Source organism: Balaenoptera borealis, assembly GCF_965194805.1.
Source record: "Balaenoptera borealis genome assembly, chromosome: 11".
Lineage (NCBI taxonomy): Eukaryota > Metazoa > Chordata > Mammalia > Artiodactyla > Balaenopteridae > Balaenoptera > Balaenoptera borealis.
Window position 1 is genome coordinate 98,493,821 of NC_138868.1, and position 26,575 is coordinate 98,520,395.

At 52.7% G+C, this 26,575-nt stretch overlaps 3 protein-coding genes across 6 annotated transcripts in view; 1 reads left to right on the plus strand and 2 right to left on the minus strand.

Annotated features, from left to right (window-relative positions):
* Window positions 1–2,654, minus strand: part of BCL9L (BCL9 like) — a 28,081-nt gene extending 25,427 nt beyond the window's left edge. For 2 of the 4 annotated variants that reach the window (XM_082342121.1, XM_082342118.1), the window contains exon 1: window positions 2,515–2,654. The gene's annotated coding sequence lies outside the window, so the exon portion shown is untranslated. The remainder of the gene's footprint in view (window positions 1–2,514) is intronic. The other 2 variants (XM_082342122.1, XM_082342119.1) reach the window with 2 other exon arrangements.
* Window positions 2,655–2,975: 321 nt separating this feature from the next.
* LOC309606651 (uncharacterized protein) overlaps window positions 2,976–26,575 on the minus strand; it is a gene marked incomplete at its 3' end in the record, with an annotated part of 48,005 nt that continues 24,405 nt past the window's right edge. The window contains exons 4-5 of the mRNA XM_082343942.1: window positions 4,542–4,617; window positions 2,976–3,271 (exon numbers count right to left, since the gene is read on the minus strand). Coding sequence (XP_082200068.1) covers window positions 2,976–3,271; window positions 4,542–4,617 — 372 coding nt within the window. The remainder of the gene's footprint in view (window positions 3,272–4,541; window positions 4,618–26,575) is intronic.
* UPK2 (uroplakin 2) lies at window positions 24,230–26,535 on the plus strand. The gene is made up of 5 exons (XM_082342166.1): window positions 24,230–24,368; window positions 24,823–24,957; window positions 25,145–25,283; window positions 25,540–25,610; window positions 26,013–26,535. The coding sequence occupies exons 1-5, from the start codon at window positions 24,293–24,295 to the stop codon at window positions 26,147–26,149; spliced, it is 558 nt and encodes a 185-aa protein (XP_082198292.1). The 5' UTR covers window positions 24,230–24,292; the 3' UTR covers window positions 26,150–26,535.

Sequence of the window (26,575 nt, forward strand, 5' to 3'; positions counted from 1 at the left end):
GTCAGCAACCAAGCAGTGCCCAGGGCTCCTGGCACAGGGAAAGGATGCCGTTTCCCCATCACCCCTGGGTGCCCAGGCTCTTGGAGTGCCTCACTACCAGCAACCAAGGAGCCCCCAGAAGAGTAAACATGGCGTCAGGCCAAAAAGAACCCCGAAGTGCCCCCTACCTCCTTGCAGGCCTCCTCCAGTCCTGGGCAGACTGGACACTCAGACACCCTGGCTCCCCGCAGCCGCCCCCCCAGGGCGCTGGGACAGAACTTCAGCTGGTGGCGCCAGAGGCAGTGTGGCGGCCCCCAGCTCCTGTCTTGGACACCCTGGAGGAGGGGCTGCTGAGCTGGGTGACTGCTGGCTCCCTCCACTCCTGCCAGAGCTGCTGCTGCCTGCAACCCTGCTGCTTTCCTTCCACCCCACTCCTGGGCTCCACGCAGCTCCATCCCAGCCCCTCCCCCTGCAGGCAGGCAGCCCCCTTTGCAGGCATCGCCTTTAATCTAAAGCAGGTGCCAGGCATTCCAGCCCTTGCTGAGTCGACACTGCCACCCACTAGGCCTCTGCCCAGAAGGCTATTGCCCTGCCTCTTCATGGAAGTTGAGTCTGCGGCCCAGGGCTCCTGCTTAACTCAAATACCCAGAAGTTGGGAGGCAGACACTATCCAAAGGGAATCATGGGTGTCCAACACAGACTCAATAAGCAAGTTCACTAGGTCGCACATTACCACTGTTGTGATCGATTGTGGACCACCAACACTAATCCTTCTCCAGGACTCTGTAATCTCTTCCCACCTGGACACTCAACCTCAGTAATTAGAGACTCACTCTGAGCCTCCATATGGACCTCCAGAAACCATCTCTAGCGTGAGGCCCCTGCTACCCTGAGCACAAGAGTCACTCTGGATCCAAGGTTATATAGGTATTCTCCCCTTCAGGAGCACCCTTTCCAGCATTAACCCCTGCCCCACCCCAGTCAGAAGCAACACAGGTAATCAGAGAATCTCCAGAGGCAAGTGGCCAGAAGGCTGAGCTTCCAGGCCTGGTTCTCCAAGGCCAAGGAGCCTGATTAGCTGCGGGAGGGCAGCGCCTTCCGTCCTGATACCAGACCCCCCCCCACCCCCCACCCCGCCCCTTACCTTCCTTTCTCTCCCATTCTCATCCTGTCCTGAAGCTCCTATCAGCAGGCACCTCAGAGCTGATACCAGAAAGACAGGGCCTGAACATGCTCTTCCCCTGGGGCCATGAAATCATGGTCCTGACCCAGAGAAGGCAGCCTAGCTAGTGCTGAGGGGCAGCAGACAAGCCAGGCAGCCCCAGCCCAGAAAAAGTAGCTGCTCCTTGGAGAGGCTGAGGAGGGGGGAGAGCAAGGGGAGTGGAAGCCCACCCACCCTGCGGGTCTCATTCAGAGAGCTGCCCAGAGGCATCAGTAGGGTTACAGCAGATACTGTGCGAAGACAGCTTTCCTAGGTAAAACAGGAAACCAAGGCCAAAGATCAAGGGGGCCTCCAAGCCCCTTTCCCGGGGCTCAGTCACATGCCCAGCTCACCTCTCCCAGAGCAACACTTTTCCTCCCTGCAGCAGAGGCCCCCAGACACAGACACAGACCCACACCCCAAGCAGCAGACAGACAGAAGGAGGAGGGAGGAGGGGGTGTCAGAAAAACCCGGAAGGAAGGAAGCTGGACAGACAGACAGAAGCCAATCCTGGCTTCACTGCTCCAGAGGGACACCCTCCAGACTCCCAGACTGTAAGGGACACTCTCTTCAGCTCCCCAGAGGGAGAAGGGGAGAGTAGACCTCGGTGTCCCCTGAAACCAAATTCCAGCAGCCCTGGGACAGGACATACTCCAGCCAAGCAAGAAGCCCCAAGCCTCCCCTCTCTTCCCCACATTCCTCCCCCAAGAGCTCCCCCAGACCAAGGCAGGGGCTGTCTCCTCTTAGCAAGGCAGAGACACCTCCAAGGAACTGTGTGACTGCCCCCCACCCCCACCCCCGGGCCAAGCCCACACCACTAAGAATCCTTGGCAGGGGAGACTCCTCCAGTCACAGCCCCCGCTGCTCCTAGGCAGTGCTTGGGGGCAGAGGGTGACCCCCAGCAATCTCCAATCCCCACGCACCTCCTTATGGAAGCTCCTATAAGCCAGGAGAGGAGTGCTGGGGTGCTGAGACCCAAGGGGTTGGTGAGCCTGCGAGGGGGACTACATCTCCCAGAAGCCCCCAGGGCAGAGTTGCTGCTCCAGCTGGCCCAAGGCCGGCCTTGTTCTCTGTGCTAGGGTGGCAGGGTCCCCTGGCTGCCCTAAGCCCTCCCCTCTGTGCGCTGGGGCTGCCAACCTGATTGGGGGCCCGAGAGTGGCCTCCACTAATCCTGGGGGCGTCCCCGACCCCTTAAACAGCCTGGGGGTGCGTGCCAGAGGGCCAGAGACAATCAGACTGTGTTCCCCCTCCCCAATTCGAACTGGATCTCCTCCCTCCTCGCGCCTCTGCTGGCCTGGCATGACTTTCGCCCTCGGCCCCAGCCCTCCCCTCACCTCGCGCGGGTCGGGGGTCCTCACGCCAGGCCGGAGTTGGACGCCATGACCAGGTCAGGGTCGGTGGGTGGATTGGGGTCCTCCTGCTCGCCAGTTGGAGGTGCGGAGGAGGGCGGGCAGGTGGTGATCTTTTGATCCTGGACGCCTTGATCTCAATACCAGCCCGGCCCGGGAGTGGGTATCCGGGGGTCGCTGGGCGCCTGGGTTCCTGCTTTCCAACCGCGGAGCATGGTCTTGGACGCCGGGCAGCGGCGGGAGAGCGCGCACACCCGCCCGGCCCGGGGCTCAGGGCTGGGGTCTCAGCCCCGAACCTCACGGCTCCGGCTCCTGCTCCTCCTCCCTTCCTTCCTTCCTTCCTTCCTTCCTTCCTTCCTTCCTTCCTTCCTTCGTCTCCTCCTTTCACTTTTCCCGAGGCCCGCGGGGACGGCGGGCGCGGGGCTGGGAGGGGGCTGTCTGGGCGCTTATTGTTGGTCGGACGCCGAGGGTCCGGGTCGCAGTCCCCGGACGGCGCGGCGCCGGGGGACCCAGGCGTGCGGGCGTCCGGCCGGCTGGCTCCGGGCAGCGGCGGTGGTGCAGCGGCCCCGAGTCCGGGGCATGTCCGGCCACTGGCTCCGCCGTTCGCCGCCGCCTCCCCGGGCTCCCCTGCGCTGCCGGAGCCTCGCTCGCCCCTCCACTCGGCTCCGCTCCCCAGCCTGAATAAGCATCGGGGCTCTCTGGCTGCCTCCTTCTGCCTTCATACCAGAGCCCGGAGAGGCCCCTGTCAAAATAAGAGCTCCCCCATCTCGATCGCCTCCTCGCCCAACCCGGCTCCCCCAGCCTCCCAGTGGTCTGACTCGGTAAGGCGCCCGGCCGGCTAGCGGGAGGCAGGTTGGCCCGGGGGCGGGGAGGGGGCTTCTATGCCACTCTCCACCCCATTCCCGAGGACTGGGGAGGAGACGGGCTAACACCATCTCAGGCTGGGGAGAGGTTTGACAAACCTACCCTCCTATCTACGCTGATTGGAAGCAGTGGGAGTTGACTCCCCCCAACCCCCAACACTCTCTCTCTCACTCTCTCTCTCTTCCCCTCTCTCTCTCTCTCTCTCCCTCCCTCTCTCCCTCCCTCTCTCCCTCTCTCCCTCTCCCTCTCCCTCTCCCCCTCCCCCTCCCTCTCCCCCCCCCACTGGGTCCCCTCTTCATTGTATCCACCCACATTCATTATGCACTGAACATCTCTTTATTCACTTTATTCATCTCTCTTTCCTAGTAGACCCTGAGTTTCTTGAGGATGTAGACTGAACTTTTTCACCTCAATCCTCAGCAGCGCAAAGTAGATACTAAGAAAATGTTTGTGGAAGTAAAACCTTTGTTCTCCCAAAAGAACTCTATCCTAAGCTCAAAGTGCCACACACACACACACACACACACACACATACACACACACACACACAAGACCCTATAGAAGAATAGATCCAATGGAAAAAAATTGTGAAGTGTTTTAAAAAGCATTTCACATATGTTATTTCAGTGTTTGCCACAAACCTGTGAGAAAAATGTTATGGCCCCATGACACTGATGAGGAAACAAAGGCTTGCATTAGTTAAGGACTTCCTCAGGGTTACACAGCTAGAAAGTGGTAAGCCCAGGACTAGAGTTTGGGTCTCCTTACCCCAGGGCACTTTCCCTGTATCCCACTACCCCCACCCACCCAGGATTAATACCAACAAGTAACAACCATTGACCACTTCAGAAAGGAAGGGCACTAGCAAGCCCCTTTGCTCATGCTATTTGGTTCCTCTGAGCTCTCCCCTGCCCCTCCTCACAGATGGTCCCCAGATAGCTCTAGCTCTCAGTGACCTCCCTCCCTCTCACCTTCTACATCTATGCCACCCAACTGAGTACCTACTTGTATATTTTATCTTGATTCTCCTGTGCATATGTCTGGTTGCCCCAAAAGATTCTTGAGGGCCCAAACCATGTCTCCTATGCCTCTATATTCCCCACAGCACTCAGGGCTGGGTTCATAGTAGGGATTCAGTAAATACTCACTTGATGGGTTGATGGTGTCCGCAGCTGGGCACTGGGCAAGGTCTGGGGAGGCACAGCTGGAAAAGGGGGAGAAATCCTGAAAGAAGATAACATAACAACCTCTATGGGTGCCTAACATAGAAGTTTACAAAGCATTTTCATACACACTATCTCTTGATCGTGCTTTGAGCCAATCAACAAAACTTCCCCAAGTGCCTATTAACTGCTATGCCAAGACCAAGCTGGTTTAGGGACTGAATCATCACAACTCTGTGAGATAGGTATTACTCCCACTTAAAGGAAAAGAAAACTGAAGCCCAGAGAGGCTGAGCTCTGGTGTGAAAGATCTCAGAGCCTAGGATAGTACCTGACCCATGGAAGTAGGGTTTAATCTCCTCTCCCCTCCCCAGGGTCCTGCTATAAGATGAGCCACAAGACAAGAAGGCCATTTCTCAAACAGGATTGCTTGTTAAAAGGAAGGGTCCACCCAGTTATGTGGGTCAGTTTCCCGTTACATACATGACAAACCGCATGGGCTTGTGATGATCTGTTTGGCACGATGCCCAGTTCATAGCAGGTCCAGAAAACAATGTTTGTAGGGGTGAGTGATGGCTGTGTTGCAAGAGGTCTGTTAATTGTGGCACACAATCAAGTGTATTCGGCATGTCCTGTGGAGCAGCCATGTAGAGCACTCCCCTGGGTGGAGCTGTGACTCATTCCCCCAGCGTAGGTTCCAGGTTGGGATGCGGAGCCCCAGCTCTGGGCAGCCACGAGTTCTGGGTGGAACCCTGGAGTGAGGGAGGAGAGGAGAGAGGCCGGTGGCCCATTGCTGGAATGGAGTGACTCCCTCTACTGGCGAACTCGGGGAATCACCGTGTGTTGCCGCGTATCTGTGTGTCACTATGTCACGAGGAGTGTCACAGGTGTGTCAGCGAGTGTCGAGTGTCGGTGGAAGTTCGGGCATGGGTATAGCCTGTTCGTGGTGCAGTGTGGGCGTTCCAGCGTTACGTGGGCCTCTTTCTGGAACCACAGGGTGTACACACACAACCACATTTTGTAATACACTTTACTTTTGGAGTGGGGGTAGGGGGTCGGAGGCGCTAGGGCTGCAGATTATCTGAGATTACTACCTGGGGTGACTAGGACGAAAGGATCCTCCAGCTGGTACTCATCACCGACCTCGTGCAGGTGGGATTCAGGACTAGAGAACAGTTCCTGGGAAGGGACTCTATCCCCAAAAGCAAACAGGGACCCAAGAAAGGGTTAACTTTCAGCCCCACAGTGACTTCAATCATTGGCTGAGGGCACTGTCAGTCAGCTTCTGGGGGCGGGGCTTGTCGGGCCGCCTTCGGACTGCCCAGCGCCCCTCACTTGCCCCTCGACCCCCACTTCATTTCACTCCTGGGCTGCTGCCACACCCCCAGCTTGATGGAGACACCCTCCTGGGCCCTGGAAAAGGAGCGGATCTGGGCATCCTGGCTTCCCCACTCACTCCAGCTGCCTGGCTTCCTGATAGATGGTGATTATTATATAATAGACCTGCTGGACAGAACCGTGCCAGCCCTCGGAACACTTTGCCCCTCCTCGAAGCCTGCCCCAGGGCCTGGCACCAGCAGCACAGAGCCTGCCGCCCTGCTCTGCCGGCTCCCGCAGCACCGCCTCCATTCCAGGGCGAGAGACCCCGGGGCCACCCTCCCCGGTGTCCCCGGGGCCACTTTCTGGGATGGGGCGGGCGCCAGGCTGGGAGTACGGACGGCGCCCCGCAGGTCTCGGGGTCGGCCTGCGGAGTATGGTTTTACCAGCGCCTCTCCAGAATTGTGGGACCCAGTTGGCCCCTTCCAACCTGAACTTGGAACTTGGGAGCCAATAGAGGTGGGGATAGGGGGCGCAGGGGCCAGGGTCGGACAGCGAAAGGAGTTTGGAAAAGATGCGGGGGCAGGAAAAGGGAGGCTGGGAGAGGGGGCCGGCAGGGGCAGTGGGGGAGGGACTCTTATCCTGACAGGGCTCCCGCCTTCCCCGACTGGAGGGTTTGGAAAAACTGAGCAGGCAGCCAAGGCTTGGCTGGAAATCCTGCAGCCCACCCTCCTGGGGACACAAAGCTGGAGGGCGGGGGCGGGGGGAGAGAGCACGACCCCGGGGAGGGCAGGGCCTCTTTTGGGGCTGGGGGCCCAGGGGCCAGGTCCCTGGGGAGGGGGTTCCTGGCGCTGTCTCCCCGCAGTCTGCTTCCCCCTTCTCCTTCTCTACCCCCTCCTTTTCCCCCTCCTCCCCCTCCCCGGCTCCAGTCTTGCAGATTGCGGGCAGACTTAACTCCTTGCGCGCCAGCCCGGTGGACTCTTAGGTGGTGACGCTGTGAGGGAGGGAAGAAGGGAGGGACTCCTGACGCTACTCCCACCCACAGTTTAACACCTTGTGGCCCAGAACGCAGTCTCGGAACTTGGGCTTGTCAGAGCCCTAGAAGGCTGCCTGGTGCTCGAAGAGCGACACACAAAACCCGGCACCTGAGAGCTGCGTAATCCAGTCCGCTCTTCTGCCACATCTTAACTGTCTACCCTCCCCTGTCACCCCAACCCTCTGTGCCTCTTCCTCCACCCTTTGGCCACCCTCCCGCCACCACCCCCACTAGTTGCTGCAAAGATCCCTGACAGATAGAAGGATGCAGGGAACCCGGAAACCTGGGTTCTGTGGCTGCTTCTGCATTCTCCTCCGCATCCCGCCTGGGAGGCCCACGCAGGTGACCGCAGCCCAGGCCTCTTTGGCCTCCAGGGGGCTCCTTCACACATCTGCGGGGGTAGCTACCCAACCGAGGCAGCGAATGCTAGCCTGCCCCAGCTCCAGCTAGGACAAGGGCCCGAGTAGCCGGAAACCCTGACTTCACTTCCACCCTAGCCCCTCTCCTAGGCAGCACTTCCTCCACCATCAGATTTGCCCCCCAGTTCGGCCGTGAAAGACTATGCCTGAGAGCAGTACCTCAGTCTAGGCAGGAAGGGGTTAATGGAGCTCCCAGGCTCCCTGTGAGAGCCAGGTGAGGAACCGCCCATCTTGGCCTTCAGGTGTGCGGGTGGGGAAGTGGAGGGACGCCGACCTCAGGGCTGCTCTTTTGCCCCCTGGTGGTTAGATCTGGCTTAGCAGTCTCTGGCAAAAGCTACGCTCAGGTGGGTATTGGTGAAAGAAAAACTTTGGAGGCAGCTAGAGTACTCCTCCTGCAGGAATAGCACCTTTGGAGAGAAAGAGAATCCTATGGGGAGGCTGGTGGAGCTCCCACAATCCCTGCCATGCCATCCCCACTTATCAGGCTGCCTCAGCCACTTCCAGATCTTTGCCCTAGGGACCCTACTTGTGGGTCCCAGGTGCCCAGACACCTGGAGGAGGACAGGAGAAAATAGAAGATATAGGCTCTATCCTGCCAGGGTCTCAACCGAATGAAGGGGAGCAATAGAAGGAAGCTGCCCCTCACCTTCTTTTCTCTCTGTGTCCAGCCTTCCCAGAACTCCCATTCCCTCCAGACCCCAGCAGCAAATGCAAACCTCTAGCCAGGCTTCAATGCTCCTACCAGCTACCCGGTCCCCCATCAGTTTCCCTCCCCTCTAGCCAAGCTGCCTTCTGAGTTTCTCCCCCATAAAGAGGCCCTCTTGAGGGATTCTAGGTGCTCACAACCATTTCCTCCTATCCCAGGCAGGGCTGAGACCCTTCCTCCCCTCTACCCAGAAGCCTTCCCAGGTTAGCGAAGGCCATGACCTTCAAGGGTTCCTTTCTCTTTTTTCCCAGTTGCCTCACTTCCTTCCCTCTCCCCATTTCCAATTATCTTCTATCTAAGGCTTCCTTTCGCATAAGCAGTTCACCCAACCAAGGACAATCCTGTCCTCCTTGGATTCCTTGACTCCTCCAAGAATCCTTCTCTGACCAACCTCACCTACTTATTCACTAAAAAAATATCTGTTGAGGACCTACTATGTGCCAGGCACTGGACTAGACAATAGGTATATGTTGGTGAATGAGACAGATGTGGTCCTTGACTTCACAGAGGTCACTTGACCTCACTCTAGTTGGGGACAGACACGTGAACAGGCGAATTCAATTCAGTGTCATGAAGGCTTGCAGAGCACTTTGGAGAGACATCTATCTGGGATTTGGGAGTCTGGGAAAGTTTCCTGCAGCGAGCACCATCTGAGCTGAGACATTCCAGCCTAAGGTGTGGTTCTGTCCAGGCAGACAGTACATCTAACTGGCGATCTAAGTATAGAACAGGATTCCAGCAAGGGGTCTCACCAGATGTTGTAAGAGATCGCTAAGTCTGCATTCCCAAACAATCCATGTCTAATAAGTTCTCCAAGTCCCAAAAGAAAGGAGACTGGGGACTTCCCTGGTGGTCCAGTGGGTAAGACTCTGTGCTCCCAATGCAGGGGGCCTGGGTTCAATCCCTGATCAGGGAACTAGATCCCACGTGCATGCCACAACTAAGAAGTCCGCATGCCGCAACGAAGATCCTGCATGCCGCAGCTAAGACCCAGCACAGCCAAAATAAATAAATAAATAAATAAATAATATTTTTTAAAAAGAAAAAAAGAAAGGAGACTGGCCTGAAAGCCAAGAGTATGTGACCTTGGCCTAGTCAGCCTCATCTCTGGGCCTTAGTTTCTTCAAAAAACAAGGGAGTTGGATGAGTTTATCTCCAGGCTCTTTTTTATCAAGAGAATAGCAATTAAATAGAAGGCTTGGTTTGTTGAGAGAAAAACAATCACATGGCTCTGGTCGGCTTGGGGATGGAAGGCAGAGTTCATAAGCCCCGGAGAGGCTGTCCGAGGCAGGGCCCAGAGAAGGCCACACAAGTCACCTCCTACTCCTCACTGCCTGGGTTGTCTGCCAGTTCTGAGTCCTGGGAACATTTAATTCTTGCTGTCAACTGAAGGCAAAAGCCTTTCGGAGATTTTGCTGGGAGGGGTGAGCATTGGGGGACAACACACCCCAAAAATATTAATGCAACTGCATTAACTTGCTCTTGTATGTAGCACTATAAAGCTTTTATTTTGAAGAGATGGAATGTTCAGAAGTAAGGAAACTGAGGCACAGAGTGGTGAAAGGACTGGCCTAAAATCACATGGCTGGTGAGTGATGGCTGGAAGAGGTGCCAGGTCTCCTAATTCCCAGTCCAGACACTTTCCACGACACCACTGCAGCACTCGCTTCCAAATTTCCATTGGACTTCTTCCTGCATCTGGCTCATTTCCCTGTGAGGCCATAAGATCTGGGAAGGCAGGCTTGGCCTCCTTATCTGGACGTCCCCCAGAGCCTGGTGCAGGGCTCTGAACAGAGGGAGGGGTGCTCGGAACCCCCAGTCTCCCAGCCCCCCTTTCCTCTCCCACCATGACCTTATTTACATGCATGTAGGTCTCTGGCTCAACCTAAAAAGGCATCCCTGGATTGTGGACAAAGCCTTGGGCCAGGCATATTCCCAGTCCCAACCAGGCCTAAAACCTGCTCTGTGACTTTGAGCAAGCTGATTAACTTCCCTGGGCCTCATTTTCTCCATCTGTCAAGACCCGTAACCGATTCTAACTCCTGGGGCATTTGTAACTTGAAATCCCAGATTAGGAAGTGTTTTTAAAAGCTCTAACTCTGAAGTAAGGGAGTAAGCTTAACAATTCTGTCTTTTTGCAGGATTCCACAGCCTCAGGACCATGTCTGCTCTATCTGCAGGGACTGGGTATTGCTTGATGGGGGTTCCTTCACCCTGATACCATGCTGGGTCCTATGAAAGTTACAGGATGTATAACCTGAATATATTCTGGGGTCCCACAGCCCAAATATCAAAAGTAATTTCAAAAAAGAATCCTAATTTTTACTTGTGTCTCTTGAAGGTGATCCAATTCTTAACCTACAACACATCTTGTTCAAATTCCCTTTCCTCTTCTATTCTGCTGCACCTTGCAACAGTTAAATCGCTCTCTGCAAACCCTAAATCAGCCCCTCTCTCTGCCTCTCTCTGTTCTCTGTAGTCAAGAAAGCTTTTCTGTCTCTCTTTGCCCACCATCTTCTCCTTATTACAAAGATTAGCTTAGCCTCTTATGTTTCATTATTTTCTTTTTTCCTTCACCCATTACCCAGATTCTCCCTAACACACAAAAAACGTTACCTGTCTCCTGCCTCTCTAGGTCTTATCTCTCACCTCTTGTTCTCCCAGTTTTATGTTACGAAAGCCCTGGAACTGAGCAGGCCATGACAAGATTTCCAACAACAGGTGAGGGATAAAATTATCTTGGGGCTGAGGGGAGGCAAGGCAGATGGAGGCTGCGAACAGTCAGTGGTTAATAAGTTTTTAATCCTGTAACAGATAATAAAGGCACCTGCCCTCAAGGAACTTATAAAATGGGGACAATTAAAGAACAATAAAAGATGCTAAATCATTAAAAGATGTGGAGTTGATGCACCCAGTGCAGGTTGCATCCTCAGGTAGACCTGGAAGAGAAACAGGAAACTGACCTCAGGTACAGGGGAGCACAGAGGACCCAGTGAGGGGCACAGATGGAGCAGAAACAGAAGTCATAGATCTTGGCGGGAAGGGGTCTCAAAGACCAACTACCTAGTTCCAATTCTTTCTGATGCTCAACTCTCTGATAACATCCCTGGCAAGCAGTGTATCAACATCTTTACGAACACCTCCAGTAATGGGGGGCTTCCTACCCCCCAAGGCAACTCATTCCATTTACAAACATCTGTTTTTCCCTCCTTTGAGCTGAATTTTATCTCCTTGTGATCTCTACCCATTAGTCCATGAATTACCTCCTGGCCCTTCACATTTTTGAGCTTTAATGACTCCAGACTCTTCTCCTCTTCTCTAGCCTAAACGTTCCCAGTTCACTAAAGTTATGCCCACGAAGACACCTGGCCAACTTAGAGTAAAGCAGGACTATCAATCCTCTCCTTTATTCCAAAAACTATATCTCTAGGAATATGGCTTAAAATTGGATGTACTTTTGGCAACCATGTTATGCTGATGACTCAGACTGAACTTACTAATACCCCAATTCTATTTTACCTGAACTGCTTCTAAGACATGTCTAGTCTGTGTGTGTTGCTGAGATCTTACACAGATCTCTGACCGTTTCATCTTGTTAGGTTTTCCTACCATTCTATATACATGGAGCTGATTTTTGAATCCTTACCCTGTCTTTCAAAGTGTTTACTATCCCTCCAGGCTTGTATCTGTGAAATGTGATACTATATTTTCATATACACTATTAATAGACATATTTAACAGGACAGAGATGAAGGCAAACCCTAAAGCACACGAATGTTCCTGGTTGATACCAATCCATGGCATATTGAGAAGTAGCAAGATACATGGTGTTGTAGGTGGAATGGGTCAGATCATAATGAACCTCAAAAGCCTAATGGAAGAATAAGAAAGTCAGAAGGCTCAGAACCAGAATGTTTTTGAGTAAAAGAGTCACATGGAAGCAGACTAGTATAGCAACAAAATAAAACAAAGCACTAACTGTGGAACTCCACAGATCTGGACTTGAGTCCTAGCTCTATTGCTTACTAGTTGTAGAACTTGGACAACTTACTTTAACCACTCTGAGCATCAATTCCTTCTCCTGTAAAATGGGGTAATACATACTTCATAGATTACTGTGAAAATTAAATGAGATGACATATATGAAGAGCCTAATACATAATGGGTGCTCAATAAATCAAGTAGAAAAGGAGGGTGAGAAGAAAATCATGTTTCAGATGGGTTTGGTTTCTGAGAGGAAACTACCCTTCTAGGAGGCTCAGGTGAGGATGGGACTATAGTGTGAGCCTCGAATGACTTGCTGGGCACTCAGTCTCGGGTGGTATAGATGAAAGGGCAAAGGGATAAAAGCAGATTCTCCTCTTCAGAAGAAGAATTGATACCCCTTGGACTCTAGCTACATATGGAGAATGACAGAGAGAGAGGAGTCGCAGGTAGCACTGAGGTCTTTACCCTGGGTAGTGACAGGGAAGTACTGTAAAGCGGGGTGATGTTTTGCGGAAGACGGGTTCATGTTTAGAGTTGTTGAATTAGGCAGGATGGTAGGCATCCCCATGGTTATGACCAGTGAGGAGGTAGAGAGACTTGACTGGAATTTGGAGAGAGACAAGTAGGAGCCAAATTTACGTGTTTGGGACACACCCCATGCCAGTGGGAGCTGTAGGCATGCAGCAAGTTCTCTGAGGGTGAGTTGGGAAGCGAACCAAGGACAGTGCCATGCAGGAACCCCCCAGAGCCATGCTGATTCCTCTTCTTTTTTTTTTTTTAAATTTATTTATTTTATTTATTTATTTTGGCTGTGTTAGGTCTTCGTTGCTGCGTGCGGGCTTTCTCTAGTTGCAGCGAGCAGGGGCTACTCTTCGTTGAGGTGTGCAGGTTTCTCATTGTGGTGGCTTCTCTTGTTGTGGAGCATGGGCTCTAGGCGTGCGGGCTTCAGTAGTTGTGGCACGTGGGCTCAGTAGTTGTGGCTCAGGGGATCTAGAGCGCAGGCTCAGTAGTTGTGGCGCAGGGGCTTAGTTGCTCCGCGTCATGTGGGATCTTCCCGGACCAGGGCTTGAACCCGTGTCCCCTGCACTGGCAGGCGGATTCTTAACCACTGTGCCACCAGGGAAGCCCAGCCATGCTGATTCTGACTTGGGACTAGAGAAGAAACTGCCCGATCCTGCTTTCCCTCTCCGCCCCCCATTCCCTGCTTCCTGGTCAGAGTTGAATAGATAGACCAGACCTTAAATCCAGTCTCGCATCACTGACCTCTGTGCAGAGCCCACTGGGACCCAAACTGTGTCCCTCCATGACTCTCCACTTTTCTGCCCTGACGTGAGAAGGAACTCAAGCTCTTGTCCAGCCAATAGACTCTAGCTTGTTGCTACAATCTTGGACTTGAGAAAGGAGAGATGAGGGGGGAAGGTGTAGAAAGAGAGCTTTGAACAGAAGCAGGCAGGGACAAAGGGAGCGCAAGAGAGAAACAGAGAAGTTGAGTGGGAAAGGTGAGCACCATGGGTATGGAGAAAGGCAGACTGATAGAGGAGAAAAAGAGAGACGGAAGGACAGGGAAGAAAAAAAGATTTGCCGAGAAACTGATGAAGTGCAACTGAGAAAACTGTTGCCATGGTGACGGATCCAGAGGAGGGAGTAGGAATATAAATCGGATTATGAGTTGGGGGAGCGGGGAGGGGTGTTGCTCAAGACCCAGAGGCAGTGCCCCCACCCCAGGTCCTCTCCACCAGACCTCCTTCACCCACAAGGAATGCCTTTCCCAGGGGTCTCCCGAGGCCAGTCCAAGGAGTGCAGTGAGGACAGAAGCACTGGAGGGCCCAGGGCTCTGGCACTCCCTCCCCTCCCCCTCCCCTGGGTGAAGCAGAGCTGTACTGCCACCCCAGTGTGCCTCCTTGACTCTGGGAGAGCTCTCTCCTTCGACCCTAGTTTCTTTCATTCTACCTCTTCATCAGAGCCCCGAAGTGAAGACAGGGGAGGGAACTTGTTTTAAACACCTACTATGTGCCAAACACTGTGTTGGGCACCCCAGGACTTGTTTCATTTCGTCCTCAGCACGGCCCTCAGAGGTAGGTTTATCGCCTCCACTGATAGGCGGGAAACTGAGATCTAGGCCCCAAGCTGGTGAGCAACAGCCAGAGTGGGGTGCAGCCAGGCCCATCTGCTCCAAAGCTGTTTCCTCTCCTCCTAGCCCTCTGCCTACCTTGCAGAGCCTGTGTCCCATTCCCCGGCTTTTTCCTGTGCCGTTGGAACAGGACAGGGCAGGCTGGGGGCTTCGGGGGCTGGTCGAGTTTGAGGCTCTCATTCTATTCTGAGAGATACAGAGAGGTGGAGAGACTTGAGGCAAATACGCCACAGCGGCCAGACTCTGGGCTAAGTGGGAGGCGAAGGGGTGCTCTGAGCTCAGGGCTGGGGGAGTGGGGAGGAAGGGCTGAGGTGGAGAGGACCGTGGGAGTGGGGGAAGCTCAGAGGCCAGGCCATTTCCGGCGATGCAGTGAGAAACAGCGCGGCCACGTGGGAAGCTGGGGAACCGGCAGCTCTCGGTTTGCAAGTCTCTGAGCTAGTGAGCCAGAGGGACTGGGGGTTGGTATTTAACTGCAGGTCTCTTCTCTGCAAGTGAAGTGGCTGGAAGGGGGGAAGAGGAGGGCGCGGCTTCCCTCCCCCTCCCTCAGGCTTCTATACAAATAACAGTTTTGCAAAGCGCACCATATCTGATGCGTCTATTAAACAGGACCTGGGGAGGTGGGAGAAGGCAGAGACTGAGGTTATGGCCTGGGCAGTTATGCCAAGACCAGCCCTCCCTGCCACGAGGGTGCAATGAGATTCGAGAGGATGCTGGTACCCTTCCATCATACCTTGCTGTTCCTCCTAGTGGCTACCTGGTTACTTTGAAACAGCTCCCCGTGAGCTGGCTTGAGCCACTCCCTAACCAGGAAGTCCATGTGTGTGTAAGAGATGGCTGGCCCCAAGAGGGGCAAAACATCCCTTGTCACCAAGCTGGAGATCCCAGGTCCCTGCCCCACACCCCTGTAGAGAGGGATCGGAGGATAGAGCTCCTTCCTCCTCAGGCCTGAAGGGAAGGCTGATCCAGATCAGCTCACTTCTACCGCTTCAGTTCACACCATCTCCTCCACATGCCACCAATATCCAGGACACCCCTCCTGACCCTCCTTCCCTGTTCCCGTCATAGGTTCCGGACCCAAGAGGGTCTAAGGAACTGCCGGGGGTGAGAAGAAGAGCCTCTTCCTTGTTCTCCGCCTTCACACCTGCCCTTCCCAGGCTGTCCAGTCTCCCACCCCTTCACCAAATCCCAGGCCCAACTCCACCCGGACCTGCAGGCCTTCAACACCCTCTTGCCAGCCCAGTCCCACTCAGTCACCTGTTCCCCTAGTCTGAAGCAATCTCCATGACTCCTACTTGCCACATCCAAGGAGTACGCTTCATGGCTCTTTATTCCCTGAGCACCAGTTTGCTAGGGAACAAACTGGAAGTATTCTTCTTTGGGTACCTGGGACACCACTCCCTCCTGGCGCTTCTTTTTTCTTTTAGGGAAGATTCTCATTCTCCTTTGCAGGCTCCTCTTTTCCTCTGCCCATAGTGTTGCTGTTCCCCAGGCTCTGTCCTTGACCTTGTCTTCTTACTTGGCTTGTACTTCTCTCCAAGGCTGCAGCTGTCACACCTAGCTGACAACCTTCCTGAGCTCCAGATCAGGCATCCGACCACCTTCCATACACCTCCACCTGGGTGTCCTCCAGGCACCTCAACTCAGCAAGTTCAGTGATCTCCATCCCCTTCCCACAAATCTGCTCCTCCCACCCCCGCTCATGCCCAGCTAGTGACAGTGCCATCATCTACCCAGCTGCCCCAGCCAGGACCTGGGAGGCACCCTTAACTCTGCTCTCCAGCCCCCTCCACAGCCCTCCCAGCCAAATCATCACCCCCAAATCTCCTCTTCTATCATCTTTTGCCTGGAATCTTATCTCAACAGCATGTCAGAGACATCCAAAATATCTCCCAGCTGTTCACCCAGCACAATCTCTGCATTGCAGCAAAAACCATCTTTATAAGATACAAATTTGATCATGACACTCTCCAGTTTAAAACCCTTCAAGGGCTTCCTTTTAGCCTTAGGATAAAAATTAAAATGCTTAAAGGGGCTTACAATACTTTTCATCTTGTCCCAGCTACTTCTCCAGTGACTCCCTCAAAATCCACTCTAACCTTCCAATGGGCCCATTCTCTAATCTTGGTCCATTACAGCCTAGAACAATTTCCCCTCTCCACCCCCCCACCCCCCCCACCCACCCCACCTTCATCCTGCTAACTCCTACTCAAACTTCAGGTCTTCACTTATTCACCACTTCCTCCAGGAAGCCCTTCAGGACTACCCAAGCCCATGTAAGTTGCCCCTTCTGTGAGGAGCCTCTTTGGTGAGTCTGATCTTAGTTTCCTCATTAATAAAATGAGGACAATAATAACAGTACTCACATCACAGAGGTTGTCATGAGGATCAAGCAAGAAAATATACATAAAGGATTTAGCACAGCGCCTGGCATGTTGTAAGCACTCAGTAAATAACAGCTGTTATTATTACATCTTCTACTAAAATCCTGATGCAATGAGTAGTGGCCTCTTCAGTATCTCCCACTGGACCATAATTTCAGGGAGAACAATGTCTCGTTCACCTCTGAATGTCCAGCACTTAGCACAGTGACTGATGCAAAGGCATTTAATAAACATTTATTGAATAAATTAATTCGGGCCATCATTATTTCTTGTATGGATTAGCTCTCCTTCAGCCTAAGGAGAGGCTTAATTACCCAGCAATCAAGCCTCCACCTACTCTTTCAGTAATTGTTCTACAACTAGATTGAATTATGCGACTTCCCTACTCAAACCCTGTTGGAGACTCCTCCTGTCTGTGGAAATCACAGGGCGATTGCTCCTTCACTTCTGCACCCCACCCCTTCCACTGCAAGGGAAGGCCCAGGGTCCTGCCCACTGGCTGTGCTGAACCCCTTGCTGCTTCCACACCCTCCCGCCTCTATGCCCTCAGCCTCAAGTATCCTTCCAACACCCTGTGTCCCAGATGACACAACCTGGGGATCCGAGGGCAAAGCTGGCCTCGAAGGTGTATATTGTTTGGCTCACAAAGTGCATTTTCCTAATATATATTTAGTTTAAAATTTGAAAATAAGATCATTTTACCAAAAAATTCAGACTTTTGGCTTCTCTTGAAAAAGCGAGGAGGCGTGGCCATACTAGGTCCCCACCTTCCACAGGGCAGCTCTTCCAGAGCTGCATGGGGTGGCCCGGTAGATGGAACTCGTGCTGCTACACTCTTTCTAGTTGGCCCCAGTCTCACTCACCTTGTTTTACTACTTTTGTTATCTGCCTGGACCCTGGAGACACGGGGGTATTCAGCCCCTGCCGGCCTCACAACTTTTTTTTTTTTTTTTTGGCTACACTGCGAGGCTTGTGGGATCTTAGTTCCCCGACCAGGGAATGAACCCAGGCCCTCCGCAGTGAAAGTGCCAAGTCCTAACCACTGGACCGCCAGGGAATTCCCAGCAACATTTTGATCCCATCCAGCTGCAGTGAGGATCTTGGCTTTGTCTCCTTAGCAGCCACCTAGATGGCCCCCACTCCTGCTCCTCCACCTCTCCCACACCTTTGTTCTACCTTGACCTCATTGAACACCCCCTCGCTCAGTCCTCTTTCCTGTCACATCTATCATTCCTTCTCAAAACTAGCCTAGATCTTATTCTCCACCCCTTGAATCTTGTCAATACCCTCATCTTTCCATACTTTGGAAACCCTAACACTGAGTCAGTACAATGTGACAGTTTTATCATTTCTATGCTCTAGCTGTTGAGTAATTGGAAAAGTTCCCAAAATGTCAAGGTCAGTAGGATGATTAATTTTATGTGTCAACCTGACTGGGCCATGTTGTCCAGATATCTGGTCAAACTTTATTCTGGATGTTTCTGTGAAGGTGTTTTTTGGATGAGATTAACATTTAAATCAGCAGATTTTGAGGAAAGCAGATTACCCCATAATATGGGTGGGTCTCATCCAATCAGTTGAAGGCCCTAACAAAGATGACCTCCACCCTCTTCCCATGAGAAGGAAGGAATTCTGCCAACAGACTGCCTTTGGACTCAAAAACTGCAACTCTTTTCCTGAGTCTCCAGCCTGCCGGCCTCCCCCCATCAGATTTTGGATTTGCCAAGCTTCCACGATTGCATGAGCCAATTCCTTAAAATAAATCTGTCTATATATACACATCCTGTTGGTTCTGTTTCTCTGGAGAACCCTAACTAATACAGTCCGTGTCCCTGAAGACCAGTGGTCCCCACACTGAGCTGGGCTGTCACCTCCAAACACAGCCTTCCTCAGGGCTGTTTGTAGTTGTGCCTTCCTCTCCCCACAACACCTAGGCCCCAAACCCTTCTCCCCCCTGAGTTTCCTACTTCCCAGGGAAAGCAGAGACATTCAGGAGGGAGCTCCCTTAACTTACTTCTCTCATCCCCCAACCTTTCCCAACACAACCCCCCCAAAAGTATAAGATTTCTCTGCACCATTGCCCCCATTCTTCTCTCTGCTGGAAAGTGTCATTCCTACAGCCAAAGGCTAATGTCTCCACCTCTGATGTGAGTCCCATCTTCTCCCTCCTCCAGGAGCCTCCCTGTAAATTATACCTCCCTCTCTCCTGTATCTTCAACTTTAAAAACAAAACAGATGAGACTTTTCTGTGCCCCCCATTCCATCCAGTTATGTCTCCTTCCCTTCCCAGCCAAGCTTCCTCAAAGAGCAGTCTACACAGTTCTAACTCTCCCTCCTCCCACTTATCCCTGGGCTCTCGCAGTCTGGCTTCTGCCCCCCTCACCTGCAGGAACCTGCTCTGAAGGACACACACACCCCTCAAGATGCTAGGCTCAGGGACATTTTTCAGTCCTTGCCTTCAATCCTGACCTTCATACCGTTTGACACCTCCTTTGCAAAACCCTCCATCCACTTTCTACTGGTTCTCCTCCTAATGCTCGTTCCTCCTTCATCAGCTCCTCACCCTGCATCTGTCCTCTAGACACTGTGTTTCCTAGCATCCTGCCCTTGGTTGTCTTGTCCTTCCCTTCCACTACTCTCTTCAAGAACTCTTTTCTACATTTATGATTTTAACCATCGCCTGCCTTCCCTCTCTTCATCCCAGACCTCCCCGCTGTGCTCCAGACTCATATACTCAATTATGAAAATGTCATTTTCATCTGACTTGCCCAAGATATTGGTATTAGTTATCTATTACTGCATAACAGCTTATCCCCAAATTTAGTGGCTTATGAAAGCAAATATTTATTCTGAGAATCAGGAATTTGGGAAAGACTTAGCTGAGTGTCTCATGAAGTTACAGAGAAGATGCCAACCTGGGCCACTGTCATCTGAAGGACTGACTGGAGCTGGAGGCTCTGTCTCCAAGCTCGCTCATTCACATGGCTGTCGGTTGGAGGCCTCAGTTCCTCTCTGGGTCTTGGCAGGAGGCCTCAATCCCTTGCCACGTGGACCTCGCCATGGAGGTGCTCCCATGTCCTCCAGGGTGAGCAATCCATGAGAGCAAGGAGGAAGGTGCAATGCCTTTTAGGACCTACTCTCAGAAGTGACCTACCATCACTTCCGTCGTATTCTATTGGCCACATAGACCAATGCTGACACAACGTACCAATTTTTACCCACTGCCAATTCATTCTCCACACTGTTTCTAGAATAATCTTTAAGCAAGTAAAACACCTCAAAGGCTTTCTGTTTTCGTCAGCATAAAAACCAAGCTCCTTAGCATAGCATACAAAGCCATTGGTGACCCAACCGGTAGCTAGAACTCTCACCATGTCCATCCTTTAATACTTCTTTCTAGCCAAGATGTATGGTTCACAGTTCCCAGGAGGTGTCAGGATAATTCACTTCTCTGAGCCTTTTCATGTGCTGTTCCCTCTTTTTGGAATATCCCACTTAGGGATATTTGAAATATCCCACTTAGGAAGGCTAACTCTGCAACTCTCCAAAATTCAGCAACTTGAGAACAGGAATTGTGTCTTGTCATCTCTGTATCTCATCACTTAGCATAGTACCCACCATAGAGGAGTTGTTCAACAAATGTTTACTGAATGAATAAGTGTGTGAAAAAAAAAATAATAATAAGTGTGTGAGCAGGCAGTTCCTGCGTGCCTAGTACCCCTGTGGCATTTGTGATATCCAAGGAACAGCTTGTCCACCTCTCAGTCACTCTCCCCTCTCAGACTACCTTTCCTGCCCAACCATCTCCCTTTGCTTCAATGACATGGTTGGAAAGCACATTCTGAATTCTAACCCACTTCATTTCTTGCTCACTCTGTGACCTTGGGAACATTATTTATTGCCTCTGAGCCTCTAGTCTTCATCTGCACCAAGGGTTAATAAAAAGGAGAGGATAAGATAAATTACTTAAATTAATATTAATTGAACTAGATACTGTGCTAGGCACTCTTAAGTAAATTAGCTTGAGCGATAGTCATAGTATCCTGGTGAGACAGACTTTATACCCTTTCTACAGAAGAGGAAACTGCAGCTCAGAGTAGTTAGGTAGGTAACTTGGCCAAGGTCAGAAAGCTGGAAGATTTGAGGCAAGTGGTTGTATCATAGGCAACATTAGAAAAAAATAAAGAAGCATCCAGTTGTCTTCCATCACTGAACAACTGAGATTTTCTTACTCACAGCTTTTTCCAGCCTAGTATCTCAAGGATAGAGGCTCTGACATTTCCCATCAGAACAACATTTGGTGAGCACTGCATCTTACCCCCAGGTCCAAGTCGCCAGGGTTTCCCCCAGTCTGCTCCTACAGATTCTGACCGTGATATCTACATTCCTTCTGCACCTTTATTTTAAAGCATATGTACACCTGTCATATCTTACTAGATAGATGGGAAGGAATGAGTCTTCCCATTTTACAGGTGAGAAAATTGAGGTTCAAAGTAACTCACCTAAAGTCATATGGTATCACTCCTCAACAGGAGGACAGTAGTCCCCATCAGAGGTTGACATGCCCGTGGAACCAAGGGGACATGTTCTTCTAATTGACTGGGAAGCAGAAGAGTGGCATTAGGGAAGGAGAACCATTAAGTATATCAGACAGACCTGAGTTCTGATCTCAGCTCTTTTGGTTGCAAAACTACCATAGTTCAATTAAAAAGAAAGAAGGAAGGAAGGAAGAAAGAAAGAAAGGAAGAACCACAGATTAGAAAGAGTAGGTCTGTTTTAGGAGCTAATCTTTGTGGCAGAATAGAGAGGTCAGGAGCTCTTTGAGGGCAAAATTTTATCTTACCTTCATATCCCTGGTGCCTAGCACAGTTCCAGGGACATAACTGGTATTTAATAAATGTTTGTTGTCTTGACTAGGGGATTTGGAAGGAAGGAGGCAGGGGAGGGAACTTGAGTGAGTTGAGAATCAAGAATCCAAGGGGGAGACAGCCTAGAAAGAGTGGGTCCAAGAGAGAGACTCCAGGCATTTGTGGCCCTGGTTCCCTTTTTCCAAGCCATGAGGAAATCCTCCAGAGGAAGAGAGTGCTGTGGCTTTAAATGACTTCAGCGTTGTCAATGAATCTGCTCTGCTAAAAGAGTTATCCTCTTGCTCCTGCGCTTGTCCTCCCCCTTCTCTCAGCTCCCCAAACCCTTCTCGGCTGCTATGATGGGATAATTAGATGCGAGAGCTCAGCACAGATGATGCTCCAGTTGCTTAGCAACTAATGGTTTCCATGGAGACCGCAAAGCACAGCCTCCAGAGCAGCCAGTGAGCAGCTCGGCAGGGCAGGGAGAAGACGCAACTCTCAGCTCCTCCAGAAACCTGGGGAGGGCCAGGGGTGGGGAAGCGGGGGATTGGAGGGAGAAAGGAGGGTTTAAAGGCACAGGCCCCTCTTATCCTTTTAAAATCTGGTCAGGGCTCTGCCCTCCCTTACCCGACTCCATCCCCCTCATAATCTCAGATGGGGATGGGGGCTTAGGAGTGGACCCAACACGACCCACTCTGCAATAAACCCAACCTCTTCTTTCTGCTCCTGGTTTGTGACTGAAATGGGAAGAGATATCTCCCAAGCCCAAGTGTAAACATCCTCCCAGTTGGTGATGGGATTTGAAGAGTACTAAGAAGATCCCTCACCCCTGGAATTCCACCATTTAGTGTGTTCCCGCTCTCCAAAGTTCTCAATGTGCAAAAGATCCTCTTTCAGTTTGTAGAACGATGATAAGAGCTGATCTAAAAGGGGACAAAAGCCAAGGTGCAGGGAAAACGGGATTCAGTTCTTCACCCAAAGGCAGCCTGTCCTGGGAGACTGGGGAAAAACACCTGCCCCTGATCTCCATCACAGGATCCAGAGTGTGTGTGTGTGGGAGGGGGGAGGCAATACAGAGCATCTGGCGACTCAAAGTGTGGGCCTCCCAGACTAGCATCAATCAACGTTACCTGGAAGCTCGTTAGAAATGCAGAATTTCAGGCTTCACCTCAGACCCACTGAATCAGAAACTGCATCTTAACTAGATCCCCACTGATTCATATGCACATTAAATTTGGAGAAGCGCTGGTCTGAGGCCCTCCTACTCTGCTTGGGCCCCTGAGTCCTATCTTTATTGTCACTGCCTGCTCACACCCCAGACCTTGAGCCTACCTTCCCACCGTGGGGGTAAGGACACAACCCCACCAGACCCTTACTTCCCTATCAGGACCCCGGCCCTCTTCTAGGACTGGGGAGGCTAGAGTGGCTCCTGGAGCAGAAAGACACACATAACACTCTCTGAGGAGGTCTATGACCTCTCCTGACAAAGTATTCCATGTTCCACAAGTGGCTCTAGTGCTGAGTCTCAGTTTCCACATCCACAAAAGGGAGCCAATGACATCTACCACCCAGGATGGCTGTGAGGGTAAGTGTGGAGCAAGCAAAGACCCTGCCCGGGGCTCAGGGTAGGTGCTTTCTTCTCTTGTCTTCTCTCCACTCACAACTCCTCCTTCACGTCTCTCTAACACTGATGGTCTCTAACACGGATGGTGCCATCAGAGAAGTTGTGTCTCTTTTTCATTTTCTCCTACCAGGTCTCTCTCTCTTCTATTTATTTATTTATTTATTTTTAATTTATTTATTTTATTCATTTTTGGCTGCATTGGGTCTTCGTTGCTGAGTGGGGGCTTTCTCTAGTGGTGGTGAGCAGGGTCTACTCTTTGTTGTGGTGCGCAGGCTTCTCATTGCGGTGGCTTCTCTTGTTGCAGAGCTCGGGCTCTAGGCACACGAGCTTTAGTAGTTGTGGCACGCAGGCTAAGTAGTTGTGGCTCGCGGGCTCTAGAGCGCAGGCTCAGTAGTTGTGGCGTACGGGCTTAGTGGCTCTGCGGCATGTGGGATCTTCCCAGACCAGGGCTCGAACCCGTGTCCCCTGCATTGGCAGGCGGATTCTTAACCACTGCGCCACCAGGGAAGCCCCTCTCTCTCTTCTTTATTCTCAAACAGTTCACAAAGGTTGCTGACCAAGGCTGACTGTTCCCACCCCCACCCCCACTGGGTGGGTCAGTGCCCACGTCTCCGAACACTGGAAGTCCTCCCCGGCATCCTTGGTCCCACTCTCGAGAAGAATGGGAAGCACTGTGCGCTCCCAGGCACCCACACCCCTCTGCCTCTCCCAGAGCTCAGGGCCTGGGCCTCAGTGGATGCCAAGAACTGGAACTCCTGGCTCTGCTGCCCCCACCCCCTACTACCTGTTTCTTTCAGCTTCTCTCCCATTCCTGCCCAACCAAGGCCCTTTCAGGAGCCCCTCAGGGCTATTCTCCTCTCCCTACACACCAGGGCAAACTCAGAACTTGCCGCCCTCCTAGGAAGAGCCCCGCACCACCTGAGGGGAACGGTCCTCTACAGGCCGGGCTCCAGATGCACGTGCAGGCAGGAACACTCATGCCCTTACACGTGGGTGCCCCAGAAGAAGGGGGTTTTCCTCCCCCCACCTTAGTTACCCTGCCCCTCTGCAGGTGACTAAGCCACCAAGATCCAGTCAGGGCCTCCCCCTTCTTGGCCTGAGGGCTAGCTCCCCATCCTGAAAAACCTGTCTGGGGGCCTCCCCTGAGGCTGTAGGGCCCAAGGGGCAGGTTGGACAGGATTCCCCTCTAGCCCCTCCCAGCCCCAGGACAAAATCAGACACCCCCGGGGCAGGGCCTCACTTTCCTTAGGAAGCCACAGCCTGCCAGCACCCACCCCAGCTCCCAGCTATGGCGTCTCCGCTGCCTGTCCGGACCTTGTCCTTGATCCTGATTCTGCTGGCTGTCCTGGCCCCCGGGGCTGCAGGTTTCTGCCATCTCTGACCGGGGTGGGGAGGGGCTCAGGGGTCTGGAGAAGAAGGACTGTGCCTTCCAGGGCTCTCAAAGAGGGGCTGATCTGGCCAGTTGGGGTTGGGGGACTGGAGATGGCAGTGACCAGGCATCAGTCACTGGGGCCCAGGGCACACTCCTGGTCCCAGATCCAGGAGGCAGGGAGGTGTGGGGAAGAGTCCAAGGCTACGGATATGGGTGGGGTTGGGCTCTGCCCCCTTCTGGCACCCAGGGTCTAGCGGCTTGGTGGAGTACCTAGCTTCTGCAGCTCAAGCCTGCCACCTGGTGGTTGCACAGGCAAAGGCTCGTGTTCTGCAAACGGACTGCAGAATGGGACTCTTCATCCTTAGAGAGGACGCCCAGGGGTGGGGGGCAGATCTGTTGATGAGAGGGGGATTGATCCTCCCCTGTATTCCCTCCTGGCCCCCCAGCCGACTTCAACATCTCAAGCCTCTCTGGTCTGCTGTCCCCAGCGCTGACGGAAAGCCTGCTAGTTGCCCTGCCCCCCTGTCACCTCACAGGGGGCAATGCCACACTGATGGTCCGGAGAGCCAATGACAGCAAAGGTCTGCTGCTCCCTCCCAGGCATCCCCTAGTCTCCAGAGATCCCTTCCCAGGACAGCCGGCATCCCTCCTCCCACTCATCCCTTCCTATTGACCCCCTTCTTGGGCCATCCATACTCTAAATCCTGCCCTTCTCCTTGGGGTCTCCAGAAACTTGACCCTGCCTCACACCCCCAATTTCCTGCCCAGTGGTGAAATCTAGCTTCGTGGTGCCTCCATGCCGCGGACGCAGGGAGCTGGTGAGCGTGGTGGACAGTGGGTCTGGCTTCACGGTCACCCGGCTCAGTGCATACCAGATGACAAACCTAGTACCAGGAACCAAATACTAGTAAGTACCGGACCCTGGCCTGGGGCATCTGTGGGAGGGCCTACAGGAAGAGAAGCTGGGTCCTGACTTTGGTGTTGGTTGTGGGAGGTGGTCAGCATGGGGGAGAGTGAGGGCACAGCTAAAGGGGTGCAAGAATGCACCTCTCCTGGGCACAACAGGAGGCATAGCTGTGAAGGGGGAGGCCTGGGCTCCTTCTTACCCTAAGTCCCAGATACTCACTGAGGATTCTCTCCTCTCCCAAATCTCACCACAAAAGCATTTCCTACCTAGTGACGAAGGGGGCATCCACTGAGTCCAGTAGAGAGGTCCCAATGTCCACACTTCCTCGTAAGTAACATCTCAGGGCCCCAGAGCCTTTCCAGGCCCCTCCCACCCCATCCCGCAGCTGCCCCTCCCTGTGCTCCCTTAGCTCCTTTGTTTACCTCTATCTTCACACTGAGCCCTTGGCATTTTAAGTGGCTGTTGACTCATCTGCCCACACCGCTAAACTCTGTGGGTAGCGATTGTGTCCGATTAATTTCTGTATCCTCAGTGCCTGACCTAGGAGATGCTTCGTAAATGTTTTTCTGATGGATGTCTGGATCCCTCCAACGAGTCGTTGGTTGGGTGGGTGAATAAATGGGTGAAGGGATGGCTGGTTGGATGAATGGATGAGGGGCTAGGCTGGGAGCCTTGCGAAGGATGGGGGCCCCTCCTGACCACAACGGCCTCCCTCCTCTCTTCTGACAGGAAGGAAGGCAGAATCTATTGGGCTGGGAATGGCCCGGACGGGGGGCATGGTGGTCATCACAGTGCTGCTCTCTGTAGCCATGTTCCTGCTGGTTCTGGGCTTCATCATCGCCCTGGCACTGGGCGCCCAAAAGTGAGGAAGACAGCACCGGGCAGCAGGCCCCTCCAGGAAGTCCAAGGCACCGTCCATTTCCCCAGCTCAGGGCTCTGCTTTTGCTCCTGTCTCCTCTGCTGAAAAGACTGCCTGCGCCCAGGCCACAGTCGCCAGGCTCTGGCTCCTCTGGTGCCATCACCTCCCCTCCCTGCCCCCTCTCCACTGCAGCCCTTTCCTCCCTCTGTCCCCCTCCTTGTCCCCTAAGGCCTCACCTTGACCCAACACTCCCTATTATTCCCCTCATCCCACTCGTGTCAGAATTGGTTTTCCTCCCATTTCACCTCTTTAACCAATCCCTACCCATGACAGACAGGAATTTTTCCTTCCCTCAGTGAATTTAGTCCCTACAATAAAACCTGATGCCATGTTGCTGTGTGTGTTTCTCTTCAGCGGGCTCCACTTTGGGGTG